The following is a 13871-nucleotide window of genomic DNA, read 5'->3' as shown; positions in this document are numbered from 1 at the left end:
TCTCTCCTGGCATCAACAATTTTCTCCATTTATAGCAATATATGAAAGAGCTGCATGCCTCCTGGGTGTCTAAGCCTGTCAATCGCGTTCGCATTCTTAACAGTTCCTCCTAGGGTCGCTGAAGGCATCCACAGAAGTGGAATGACATGCCGCTGAATGTACCTTTGGAGCTGGGGCTGAGATCAGCTGCAGTTATTACAGACAGAGGATGCAGAAAAGGCTAAAGTGCTCAATGCCTTTTTCACCTCAGCCTTCATGGGCAAGGGCAGCTCCCAGACCACTGCACTGGGCAGCACAGTTTGGGGAGGAGGGGAGCAGCCAGTAGCAAAAGAATGGGTCAGGGACTAGTTAGAAGAGCTGGATGTGTACAATCCACGGGACCAGATGTGACGCACCCGAGGGTGCCAAGGGACTTGGCTGGATTGACTGCAGAGCCACTAACCATTATCTTTGAAAACTCATGATGATCAAGGGAGGTGCCTGATGGTTGGAACAGGGCAAATAAGGCCCATCTTTAAGAAAGGGAAGGAGGATCCAGGGAACTACAGACCAGTCGGCCTCACATCAGTCCCTGGAAAAAAAAAAATAAAAAAAAATAAAAAAAAAAAAATCACAGAGCAGATCCTCAAGGAATCTATTTCCAAGCATTTGGAGAATACACCCTCACCAAGTCTGCTGAGGACACCAAGCTGGGGGGGGGCAGGGGGAGTACTAGATATACTGGAGGGTAGGGCTAGGATTCAGAGTGACCTCATCAAATTGGAGGATTGGATCAGAAGAAATCTCTGTGCCCAGTTTTGGGCTACCCACTACAGTAAAGATGTGGATAAATTGGAGAGAGTCCAGAGGACAGCAACAAAAATGGTTCAGGGGCTGGGGCACATGGCTTCTGAGGAGAGGCGGAGGGAACTGGGCTTATAAAGTCTGGAAAAGAGAAGACCGAGAAAGGGCTTAAGAGCAGTCTTCAGCTCCCTGCAGGGGGGCTGCAAAGCGGATGGAGCTGGGCTGTTCTCAGTGGGGGCAGATGACAGGACAAGGAGCAATGGGCTCAAGGTGCAGCAAGGGAGGTGGTGGACTCTCCATCCTTGCAGGTTTCCAAGACCCAGGTAGACAAAGCCTTGGCTGGGATAAGATAGTTGGGGGTGGTCCTGATTTGAGCAGGGGGTTGGACTAGATCAGTGGTTCTCAACATTTTTTGTACCAGGACCCACTCTGTAAAAATCAATGGCCAGTCCTGACCCAGTGCCCCTCCACTCCCACCCCACTGCTGCCTGCAGGGCAGGGGAGAGGGGCCCAAGCAGCCCCTTGCAGGGTGGAACTCTGCCAGCCAGCAAGAGAAAAAGCCAAGGTTTTCCCCAGTTTTTCTGCATTTTTTAAGTTTGTTGATCCACTTTTAAAGTTTGTTTGCGACCCCATCATAAATTCTTGCAACCCACTTGTGGGTCGTGACCCATGGGTTGAGAAACGCTGGACTAGATGACCTCCTGAGGTCGCTTCCAACCCTCATTTTCTAGAATTCTTCTGCATAATAGGATGAAAGATATCTTGGCTCAAGTGGACAATGAACCATTGGATCCGAAGTCTCGCTGGAGTCATTTAGGTTAGACAAGACTGTCCTCAGTTAATCATTCATTTCAAGTTAGCATACAATGGTTAGAAAAGCTTTACTTCTCAGCAGGGCTGGCTCTGTTGCTCAGTGTTGCCAACCACATACGTTCAAACAGATTTGACAAAAAAAGCCTGTTAAATATTTAAAGACCCCAAATGGAGACAATAACCATTTATTCCTTCAGAGAACAAATGGGTGTCAGCACAGTTCCAGCCAATATCAGATAAAAACCATCTGCTTAAGATATGTACAAACAGGAAAGGAAGTAATTTAAAAAAATCAGAATGGCTATAATTGCATGTTAAAAAGGCGAAGTGGGGGGCTCCAGAGTTTCGGGATCAAGAACAGGACCAAGACCCTGGGATGCAACCTCTCATCTTCCTGTGCATCCTTACAGTGACTAAGTAAACTAAGCAATAGCACAAAATGTGTGCATCAGTACCGCCGCCGCAATAGTGCAAAGCACTGTACCTGGAGGGGGCTGGAAGGCAAACTCATGCTCTTCTGCAGTCCACGCTCATGCAGCAGTCATGCAATTAAACAAAAAAAAACTTAGCTTTCATTCAAGTTGAGAGTTAAGGGAGCCACTGCTAAGGAATTAAATCCACTGCAGGCTTTTGGGGGCCAGTGCCTTCATTAGCACTGAACTGCTGTTCTTGAAGCAGTACCTGAACTAGTTGCATTTGGTTTAGTTGCCTACACCGGTATGGGGGGGGGAAAAACAAGCTGTCCACAAAGAAACTTAGTCTGCTTTAAGGGGACACATCAAGACAAGCTTTTAGTGCATTTGCAAGGACGCCGGCCTGGAGTACATCCATTTTCAGGACTAGGGAAAAGCAGGACTATACATCCACTGTTCCTACCACAGCACAAGGAGGGTAAAGGAGAAACTCCCATTTAAACTTGAGAAAATGTCCTACTAGGACACACAACAGACTACACAAAGATGGCAGTCAAGCCTCATCCCTTTCAAACTAAAGATCTGCCACTGACCAATTAAAGGCCCTTAGGGTCCTGATCCTGCAGTCAACGGCACAGAGTATGCACTACGGCAGGCACAGTAGAGTTGCCACTGCGGGCACAGTACAGCTCCTCGGACCTATTTCCAAAGTCATTCAGAAACCACCTTAAATTGGGCCACCAATATTCCCATTCAAATTAATTAAAGCATGGTGGCTCTTTCAAAAATCAATTCTGTTTTTACTGAACACAGCACCTCGTCTTCCTCTGCACCTTTACAGTGATTAAGTAAATTAAGCACTATACCATCTCAAGAATTATACCGCTGAAAAACGTGTAAGGGAGTTTATCTTTTGTTTTGTGTTCATTAGGAGTTAAGTGGCCAAGTATAACCACTGTTAAATAAAAAAAAAACCCAGAAAATCCAGGGGCCACAAGAGCACCGAATCTTCCTCCAAATGAAATTTAATTTTAAAGCAATGCTCCCTCAAAGTTTCCAGCTGTGTCCCTAACTTGTCTGTGAACACTTGAAGGTCATTTTGTTCCAGGATCGTAAGACAATAATCCTCACCTTTTAAATAATCAGGACTTCTGGCAAGATATAAAGAGGACTCCAGCTGATAACCATGGAAGTCCACACCATCAGGGGTCCAGATAAGCTTTTTTACACAGGAAATTGGTGCTAAAATTTTCAAGCATGTCAAGGACCAATTAGGAATGACCTGACAGTACAAAACCAAGCTGCACTCTCCAAATTAGAGCTCTGTAGAGCACATGGCTCTCGAGCAGGAAAGTTTCTAAAACAGATGTGGCTGGATTTGCTCTGAACAACCAGCCTTCCTTGCAACTTACGCTCTATACCAGAGTCCAGGTAAAAAAAGGTTGGAAAGCGCATTACAGAACGTGGCATTTTAGAAGGATCGTTTTTGTGACAAGGGAGCTGGTTTGCAGCCCGTATTTATCAGCACCACCCTTCTATCAAATGTCTGCTTGACTGCAGTCCAAAACTGAGCTCCATGTTAACCTATAGAAGCACATTTTAGTGCAGCGTCTGGGAGGGCCCAGACGTTCAAACGCTATTATTAATTGCAGCTGTGCAGCTCAAAAGCTAGCTTCATCCCAGCCTAGTCAGCAAAAAGGAGACGGCACAGCATCCATCCAGGGGTGTGACCTGAGAAAAAGACAGCGAGCAAGTACAATGACTGGGAAGTGGCTTCGAGCCCTTTCCTTTGCCATGTGTGAGGCAGGCTGCCTGAGTGAGGATTCAAGCAAGTCAGGAATATTAATTGGGAAGGTGCTAACAGCATGCCAAGGACTATGAGCGTGCTGCATCAGCAAAACATAGCTGACAGCTCACCGAAGGCTCTGTACGATTGCCATGCAAGATGCCCAGCAGAGAGTCCAAGGAGAGCGGCTTAGAAAGCAGTTGCATTCGTGCTATGTCAAGGCAGAGAGATGGCCATTGTGTGCAGCGTTCCCATGCCAGCTTCCCAAGAGCATTCATAAAAGCCCTGGAATCAGATTAATGCTACTGGCTTTTATGCGGTCGGCTGCTTTGGCATACTCAGGACTACGTGTCGACCAAACCAGACCAAAGTCTACAGTCATTCTTGGTAATTATCTCGGGATTTTAACTCCAGGCAAGTTCTGTAAAGAAAGCAACGTTTTACGTAAAATGGGTCACATACAATCAAGGCTCTACTATGTCGACCACGCGGGATTTTAAAGAACCATCTTTTCTGCTCCTCTGTACAGAACTTCCATTGGCTCTTTACACACAAGGACAGACGTGATCCCTTCGCATGCACCCAGCACAACATACCGAGACCTGGAAGCAACCCCACAGCAAGACGCTGGGCCACCTGCAGACACTTCAGCCCTGTTTGTTTTAAGCATCCCTCTTCTCCCCACCAGCATCCTATATCTATATCCAACCTGGAGGCAGGTCTCACACCCCCAGCCTAATGCTGCTGCACTGGAAGTTAAAGACAGCTTTATCGCTAGAGTGGAGGAGATCAGATCCCTTCTCCAACAGATCTGCGTTTTTAAAACAGACTGCAATTTGCTTTGCAAATTGTGCCACAGCTTCACAACTTGCCAAATACCTGCTTGGAAAGTGCTGTGCCTACTACTGCTAAAGGCATTTTTAAGCTTGCTATATGAAAAGACCAGCAGCTCTTAACAGATGAGTGGCTTTGTGCACTTGGTCTATATTTGGAAGCAGCGAATAGACTCTGGCTTTTTCCCTACTTTGTTTCCCTGCAAGCCCTTCATACATTGAGACAAATCTTTAATAAAGGTTGCTGCAAACTCAAAGAGGGGGGATGCATGAAGCAGGCGCAGGCGATTTTAAATAGGCTATGGCCCTTCCAGCCTCTTGCCATGTGGCATCCAGAGGCCAGGCACTGTATAAGCTCCGTATAATGTTAACTGAAAGCATTTGCAGAAAGTTTGTTTTCACACCCCGCTTTTCATACACAGTCATAACAAGCGGTGCTGTAGGGCTCCAGCCTGGTAGAGACAGAACGGCCTTTTCACAAGCTCCAGGAAAGAGGAGCTAAACAGAGCACGTCAGATCTCCGAATAATTTCTCCCTCCAGATGGTTTCTCAAGGAATAAACTCAAACCTTCAGACCTTTCTCTCCCTCCAAGTGCAGATCTTAATTAAGAATCTGGGATGAGTGGGTATGTTATTAGAGTTCTTTATCCGGCCATGCCATGAAGGATTAGCCTTTGCTGACTTGCACTCGGGGTAATGACTAATCCTGGTAGCTCCCTCCATTCAACCAGCGCCGGGGATCCCAATTCCTAACAGACGCGCTGAATTTCAGAGCGTGCATAGGGAAGATCGGATGTACTTTTACTTGACAGCAAGGTAGCTTCACCAGGACTTCAAGCAGTGCAATGCAGAATCTTCCAAGCTCTCCGTTTCAACAACTTGCAGCTTAGACATTTACTTAACCAGAAGCAGATTAGGTATCTATCGCTTCACGAAAACTGGGTCAATCTCTAACAACATCTACGCAACACGCAACTCAAATGCAAGTGTACATCATGTACTCTCCCTGCTCCTACAGGGAAGGGGAGTGTGACTAGGAGGCCAGGATTCAAAAATAAAAGTAATGCTGCTAAACCTGACCGAGCTCCCGTAACAAAAGCAGCACTGGTCTCCAACCTCCTTAGAAAAATCAAAGGCATTTTGCAAACAAAAAGAAAAAAAACAACACATCTTCTGCCAAACTATGTCAATTTAGGAGTGCAGAACCTCTCACAACCCACCCCCCATCCTCTTCCCCACAGGCTACATCAAATCTCCACCTCTTCCCAAAAACACTTTCTTTAATCAAGTATTCAAAGTTGTCCTGCGGTTTCCCTAGCCAGCATCCCCTTAAAAAGGGAGGAAAGCAGGTACTTCAGTTGCTACAATGAACCGGTTATCTCAGCTTGCTCCTATACGCTTCTTTAAATAAGTTAGTCTCTAAGGGCGCCTATATACACGTTTGTTGAGGCTGCTCCAATGAGCTGTAATTACAGCACCTTGGAGCACACTGGATTAACTGAGCCTGCTGGAGTGTGGGAATTAATTGGGTAATTACCATGCTCCAGCAAACTCCAGCATCATATGTAAGAGCATCCCCGTGCTGAAAAATGGTGGTGGGGGTGTTTTGGCTAAAGCTCATTGAATGAGCTTTAGTTAAAGCACCCCTGCCGCCATTTTTCAGCGCAAGGACACCGATACACGAGGCTCCAGGCACTTTAATTAGAGTGGCTCCCAGAGTTTCTCTAATTAAAGCATCCACCTAAGGTACCACCACGGCCCTCCTTCTGCTCGACCTCAGACTAACGCAGCAACTACCTCTTTATGCTTATAGAGATATATAGGAGCTAAATCACTATACATTGTAACCCTGAATGAAACCAGTTACACCACTTATATCCTACAGGACCAGGCAGATGGAACAGCTGCATCATGACAGCTCATACAGGTGTCATTCCAAACCAGTATAAAGTATTTAACACCCTTTAGTTAACATTTAAAAAGTCATACAGAGCTAAATTTCTCTTTCACAAGGATGCAGCACTCTTCCCATTCTTATACTGCCCCACTTCTATGGTACTGAAGGAAACAGAAGTGATTGATGACCAGCTGGAAGCAAAAAACAGCACTGCTGGTTTTCATCAGAAAGGAAGCTAATTGCTTGGACAAAAATGGTGAAGATCTCCAAAACCAGGAACAAGCACTGCTCTGTATAGCCACAGAACTACTAACCGCAACAGTACTGAATAAGGAGGTTGCAGACATGCCCGAGGAAAATGCCAGGCTCAAAAAGGAGACTAGCGACCAAAAGAGAGGTCACGTTGGGCAAGACACCAAGAACTCTATACTGGAACCAGAGCCAACTTCCTTCAGGCTCAGTGGTCCAGCACTGGGTCAGCACACCACGTCAGGATGAAAGTCCGCAGGTCTTGCTCTCCAAGCCAAGAAATACAGAGAGTGGAGGACGGAGGGTGGGGGGGGGGGAAGAAAAAATATTTTAACCAAGATACTTTCTGTTCAAGCCCAGCAGCACATTACACTTGAAACACTTATATTCCTAGGACAGAATAAACAAGTCCCAACAAGTTCAACTCAGCCCTTCTTCTTGCCCAAGAAAGGGAAAAAAAAAAAAGTTAAGCTTCAAAGTTTCCTTGTTGGGAGGAAGGAGGGTGAGGGGGAAAAGGCCTTAAAAATCCAAGATCCCATCTGTTCTTTGTGGACATCAGATGTTCCACGATTCTGTTTGTTCTAGGCATAATCCCACTGACTTCCAGCTCTTGTGCAATGCATTATGGGCTGACTATGCCTTGGTTAGTGCACAGTGCATACCAACAGTAGGCTCAGCACCACACAAAATACTCAGCCCAAAAATAAGGAGAATGTCTGTTGGAGGGGTCTTACAATTGAAGGGCATGTCTACCTAGCAGTCGCTAACTTGATTATAGCTCACGAAGATTTATCTGACCCAGCATTAAACTAGGAGGTTCAGGTACTGCTAACAGCACAGCAGAGGCTGCAACCCCCTTTCTTAAACTACCTGCATATAAAGGCACACCGGGCTCTGTGATACTGCAGTTATACTGCTATCAGGAATTGAGGTATATCTGTGCAACCTGTAGTCACAGCAGTGACTGGAGCACAGACATACCTTAAAGCAGATGCTACAAAGCATGTGCACTAGAAAACCTACAGAAAAGACTATCTGAGCAGAGGGGCCCTTCCCCCCCCCCCCATGAAAAAACTTTTTTTCTTGTAGATATTACAGCAGCAAGTCTTTAGGAAGCTTTGAATGAGTCCAGGCTGTGGAGGGCTTAAATGAAGCAAGTCTGGGAGCACGCTGTGTGCCTCGGACAGCAGGGAGAAGAGGAGACGAGGCAAGTCTCAGGACTGATAGTGTTAATCAAAGGCAGGAGGAATAAAAAGGTGGACACTGGTGATATGGCAAGTAATGAGCTTAAATTGCAAAGGAGATTGAGGATACACATTAGGACCGTTAACCCTTGGGACAGATTACCCAGGCAGGATGGAGAATCTCCATTCCTGGAGGTTTCTAAGAAGAGGTTAGGTAGGTGTCTGTCAGGACCGTGTAGGTGTGGCTGATCCCGTCCTGGGGCAGACTGGATGACTTCCAGTAAGTCCCTTCCACACCTATTTTCAGAGATGTCATGCTTGCAGAGGCAGGTTGAGGTGAGCCTTGGTGTACAAGGGAGAGCCAGCAGAAGGATGTGACTTGACCAGAAAAGAGGACCACAAACAAAAGTCAACAGGAGAAAGGCAGTGGTGTAAAGGAATGGAAATAAAGGAAAAAAAAAAAGACCCTCAACCTCCCACCAGGGGTAAGAGCAATGGAGAGTGAAGCTGGAGAACACCCCACAGGGATTCCCCCAGGAGATGGGAGGTAAAGTCCTAGTAAACTCTTGCTCTTACAAGCAGCTCCTACAGAAGCCCTTACATACTCACACGAAGAAAGCCCTGAATATCTGGGCCCAGAGCTGTAACCTCCGGGATTGAAAAGTTTGAGTGCCTGATAGGGGAGGGGTTGAGGTAGCTGGATTCAAGCCCTGCAGGAACAGTAAGGTGGGAACAAAATCAGGGGTATCCTACAGAACAGGGTGCTCCTGCCCAAGCAAGACAGGGGTGGACGAGTGGTCCTTTCCCCACAACCAAACACACCGCAGTTCAGTCATCCCGGCCTCCCGCTTGACAGCCACAAATACACTCAAGACATGGAAAATGTTGCTTTTACACCATGCTTTCCTAACACAGCTGCACTCTATCTTGAATAAAACTCCCTAGACGCATTTAATCCAGTTGTCTGGGCAATGAGGGAACCAGATCAAAGCCCAAATTATGAGTTTTTCATTAACAAAACCAGCCCCCAATGCAATGAAAGTGCAACAGCTCCTTACACAAAAGTAAACGTACTTTCATCACTGAAGCAGCTACCCCAACTGTCCCAGTCTCCTAAACCCTTCACATCTCGCACAGGATTACATTTCAAGCTCTTGCTGTTTAGTCTCCTTACACGTGCACTAATTGTAAACCTCCGCTGCATTGGAGAGAAGATAACGTCGTGGACACAGTAATGCAAAGAGCTCAGCCCCATTACTTTTCCTCGGCATTAGCCATCGAATTCTGCTACAGGGCACAACACAGTACATTGAAGTGCATCTCTCGTCCCAGATTTCAAGCCAAATCCCAGTCTTCCAGAAACCACTGGGTCTTTCCCTACCAGGATTTGAGCCTTCTAACAAAGTTTCCAAATGTTGTGAGATGCAGACATGGACATGGGACTTATTTCAAGGTAGTAGAAGAACACTCTTTGGGCTCTACAGCTATTCTGAGCAAGAGAAACAAAAAATGGATCCAATCCTTCCCTGTACAGCACCCAGCACACTCCATCATGCCCGTGATTGTGTGTCTATAAGCACAGAGCAAGGGGTCCCGCTGCCACTTGAAAAGACCTACTCTAGAGAGCTCCTTGGTCTCCAGATCTGGTTTTTATGTACAAAAACGTCTATGCATGTCAAGATTAAAGGAGTTGGAACAGTCTCTACCGTCTCAAGGGACCTAATACAACAAGCTCCAGATTGGGTTTAGCAAGAAGTAAATGGCAACATCTTGGGGTAAAAAGGTCAAGAATTTTTTCCAAAAATATAAAGGGGCATAGCTCTCATGAGTTAGAAATGTATTACGACAGTCTTCCACATAAAAAAAATCTGCTTGGTGTGGAAGCCCTCACAAAGACAGCACCACACTATGCACAAAGAGCAAACACACAGGCAAAAAACAAAGAGGAAAAGGTTTCTTTACTCTTATTTTTGGTGTTCACCCCAACACCAGCAGGTGAGTGATTAAGCCTGAGTAAGTGAGCGAGTGATCAGGCCATCTTTCAGGAGGCTTCTCCAGAACCTCGGCCTGATCAGGCATGATGTGGAATCACAGCTTTTAGACCCTCATGGCAATAAGTTCAGCAGAAAGATTCCCTGCCGCAGTAAAAAGCCAAACCCGGCACCTTAAACTACAGCCTTGCTGTCCAAAAGGGTGAAGGAGTGCAAGCAGTAGACGGCACAGGAAATCACAGTTTCTTCAGGGCTACGACAATCCCAGTCAGATCCACGTGGACAGACCCGTGTTGCAATGCAGGTGCAAGGCTCCATCCAGACCGGCCAAATGCAGCGACTCAGTGCACACAAGTGGCAGCCATGCTGCATTTGCAGGCACCTCTGTGCAGGCCATTCTCTTTAATTACCTGCAGGCTTAGTATGCAGTGTGAACAATGTCAACTGCAAGATTAAACTACTGTCTGGCAACAGCAATACATGGGGGGCAGGAGGGGAGGATGAGGAGTGAGGCAGACGTCTCATTACCCTACAGAAGGTGGCTGTAGGGTTGGTATGCCACAGCAGTAGCAAGCAGTGTGACGATGCTATGATTAGTGTTCAATACCGACTCCAAAGATAGGCACAGCTCAGTACAGACTGGAGGCCAGGCACATCCATGTTCCAGACCTAGCTCCAACAACAAGCATGAGTCAAGGCCTTAACATCATATGACCACGTGGGTGCCAAGTGCCTCTGAAAAAAAATCAGGCCATTAACCACTTTAATTTAGCTCTCCCCATCAATTTTCCTATTGCAAAGTAGGGAAGATGAAAATTTATACCTCGTGGCACAAGGGTGTTGCTGGTAGGGGAACACTTGACTTACACCACTCCTTCATCTACGCCTGCAACCTCCAGAAGACTAAGTGAAAGAGGGTTTCCCCTCCCCTCAACCCTGTAGTTCCTTAATTTTTATGATATGTGCCACTGTTTTCCATCACATAAGAGATTTCTCTATCTGTATGGGTCTTTCATGGGACAATGAGAGCAAAAAGTGGAGACCTAGAGCCACTTGAGTGTAAACCTGCAGAAAAAGGCAGGGAGCTCTGGGCAAGCGCAACACCCACAGCAACTCTGAACTAATTTTAGATGGATCGTAAACCAACCAGACCTCAGGTTGGATGCACACCCTTCATTTGTGCTAATTACATACAATTATCCTAGCCCCAGGACAAGATGCCCAACACCTCACCCTTAGCTTCCCACCCCTATGCCACCCACACCTGCTTTTCTTTGTGCTCTTACCTCATAAGACCACACGCACTGCACTCCCGCGAATCTCCGCACACAGCGCCCCACTTCCACATCTTCATGGGTGGTATACATCTCTCGCAGGCACTCTCCGATATGAGGCACCATTCTGCGCAGCACCTCCCGGCTCATGATCACTCCTGGGCCCCCCATGCAGAAGTTCTCACCAGGCTCCAGAGCCAGTTTCCCCATCTCTTCAGTGGTGCCAAGCCCAGTCTGTCCAAGGAAGAGGGGCTCGCTGCTGTTCAGGCTCCGGAGGAAGTTCTCCAGTTTATCCCCTTTGATGTAAACGTCATCATCCGCCCTCATAAACCATTCGTATTTGTCCAAGTAGTGGTCATGCATGTACTTCAGCATCATGAAGGATTTCTTCTGGGGAGGGTAGGAGTCATCCACACCCGGCAATGGCACTATCGGGATTGGAATGGAGGTGTCAGAGCCCTCGCTGGAGAAGAACTCAACTTTGCCAGGTATGGTGTTGGACCAGGTTCTGGATTTAAAAAGACAAACCACAAGCAAACCGGATGTGCTAGTTAAATATACAGACTTAGACAGCACACACCACAGTACAAATGAAACATGCAGAGAAGCAATGCAAGAGACCCATTAGCTTTAGCAGTTCTCTTTCCAGTTCTCTCCTAGTGACATCCTTCCACCATACCAGCAAAAGGAGTCATTGCATCACCGTACGTGTTACATGAAGGTGAGAGCGCCATGGAGAACATGGAAAGTATCCCGACAGGACTTTGTCTGGGCCTTTAAAGTAGGTTGATATTATTACCTGACTTGGTAATAGAAGAGGGATGGGGATTTTTAAAGTGCTCAATACTTGCCCCACTGACATCAATTAACTCGGCTTGACTGGGAGACTGACAAGTCAATGCTGATGATTCTTGAAAAATCCCACTTATATTTTTTTACAAAGAACTATGTGGACATAAAGGGGACAGACCAGTCAGTGCAGATGAGAAAACACCATGTGGGACAGCCCGAATCCTGCCTGCGTGTTTAATCCTCTACCTTTTGTCCGCAGAAAGGTGACTCACACAAGTCATAATGAGTGATGGGGCAGGAAATGAAGAATAGACTTTTTAAAAATTAGTGACTGTAGGAGAGTTCATGAACAACCGGCTTCAGGTTCTCAAAAGCTTCGCCGCAAGTTTTTCAGCCCATGCTCCCCCTGCCCCTCCCAAAAGTGGCTGTGGGAACTCAGAAAGTTCAGAAGTGCCGACTCCTGCAGAATGAACAGATGACAAATTTCACATGAACTTGTGAAAAAAACTGTGCCCCATGGGAGAGCTCCTGCAACTACCCTGCCAGGCTGTAGCATCCTCTGCCCAGGAGCTGAGGAAGTAGACTCCTGGTAAGCAGCTTTCCTTTTCCCTTGCAACAGTCTGAGAACCAAAAGGAGGGAGACACAGGCAAGGGTGCTTCAAGCTTACTTGTCCTGCCCAGCCAGCTTCAAGGAAAAACAACCCCAGAGTATGGCAAAGGGCTACCAGGACTCCCAACTACAGGGCTCTTCTCACTCACTACCATGTTACGGCTCCAAATGTCACAAGCGGCCTCCACTCCATTTTATTCCGAGCATTTTATTTTGCAGGCTAGCACCCAAGTGATTTAGGGTTCCAGGAGCTTATGATGACTTCAGACACACAGCAGAAGAACTGAAATATGCAGTGAAGGATCCCAGATGTAGAAGGGAAAGACAAGGAAAAGCCTAATGGCCTCCACTGGAGCTAAAAGAGGATGTCAGCCCAGGAAGCAAAGAGCTGAAGCCATGGGATTCTAATGCTTGAGCTAAAGCACCTTTTTGCTGGGATTTCTAGAAACCTCAAGGGGACTTAAGCTGGCTTTCCAGAGGGCTTGCTTGCCTAGGTCACCTCCAGAGCAGCAGCTGATTCACAACCCTCTTCTGAGGGCTACCTGCAAAGAGGACAGCTCCTTGCTCTCCTAATGCAGGGGGGGGTTACAGAGGGATGCACCCCAGCAGGCAAGATGGGGAGAGCTGCTCCAAACGTAAGAGGAAGTTTAAGAGAGGGCACAGAGATGGAGGAAGCGAGCCCAGCAAGAGGCATGGCCTATGCAATCAAAGCCGCTCTTATAGCCAGGAGAATTTTTATGCTGCTTAACACAAACAAGGGCCCTAAAGACACAGCATCTGTTTTATGCCCTTTGGCAAAACCTGCCTGCCCCAGATGGACATGGGAAGCTGGCCGCGTTATACCACTTGGAAGAGGTGTAGAATGAGTCCATTAAGTCAGACTCGAGAAAACATCGTCTCTCCAGGGACAATTCTAAATTACATAGATATTAAAAGTTTGCACTCTTACTCCCAATCTGATGAAGTTTACACTACTAACTATTGTTTTCTCCAATTTCTACCGACAAGAAGGACAGAGTGTGTATTCGATGTAGGAAGATGTGGAAAATACCTTAAAAAAAAAAAAAATAAAAAAATAAAAATCGGCAACTGGAGAGGTTTTTCCTTCTCCTATATAAAGTAGAGTATTTTCTAGTTATGTTTGGTAGCTTTGTTCAGAATGTAATCTGCATTCAGAATCTGATGCAAAAACATTCCTGAGGTGTGAAAAAGAATAGTGTTCCTTAAATGTATCATTGCTATTTAT

At 46.5% G+C, this 13871-nt stretch overlaps 1 protein-coding gene across 1 annotated transcript in view; it reads right to left on the bottom strand.

The window, feature by feature from the left end:
• Positions 1-13871, bottom strand: part of CHSY1 (chondroitin sulfate synthase 1) — a 95856-nt gene that overhangs the window by 71238 nt on the left and 10747 nt on the right. The window contains exon 2 of the mRNA XM_006269816.3: positions 11236-11731. Coding sequence (XP_006269878.2) covers positions 11236-11731 — 496 coding nt within the window. The remainder of the gene's footprint in view (positions 1-11235; positions 11732-13871) is intronic.

Source organism: Alligator mississippiensis, chromosome 11, assembly GCF_030867095.1.
Source record: "Alligator mississippiensis isolate rAllMis1 chromosome 11, rAllMis1, whole genome shotgun sequence".
Lineage (NCBI taxonomy): Eukaryota > Metazoa > Chordata > Crocodylia > Alligatoridae > Alligator > Alligator mississippiensis.
This window is presented reverse-complemented; position numbering and strand designations above follow the sequence as displayed.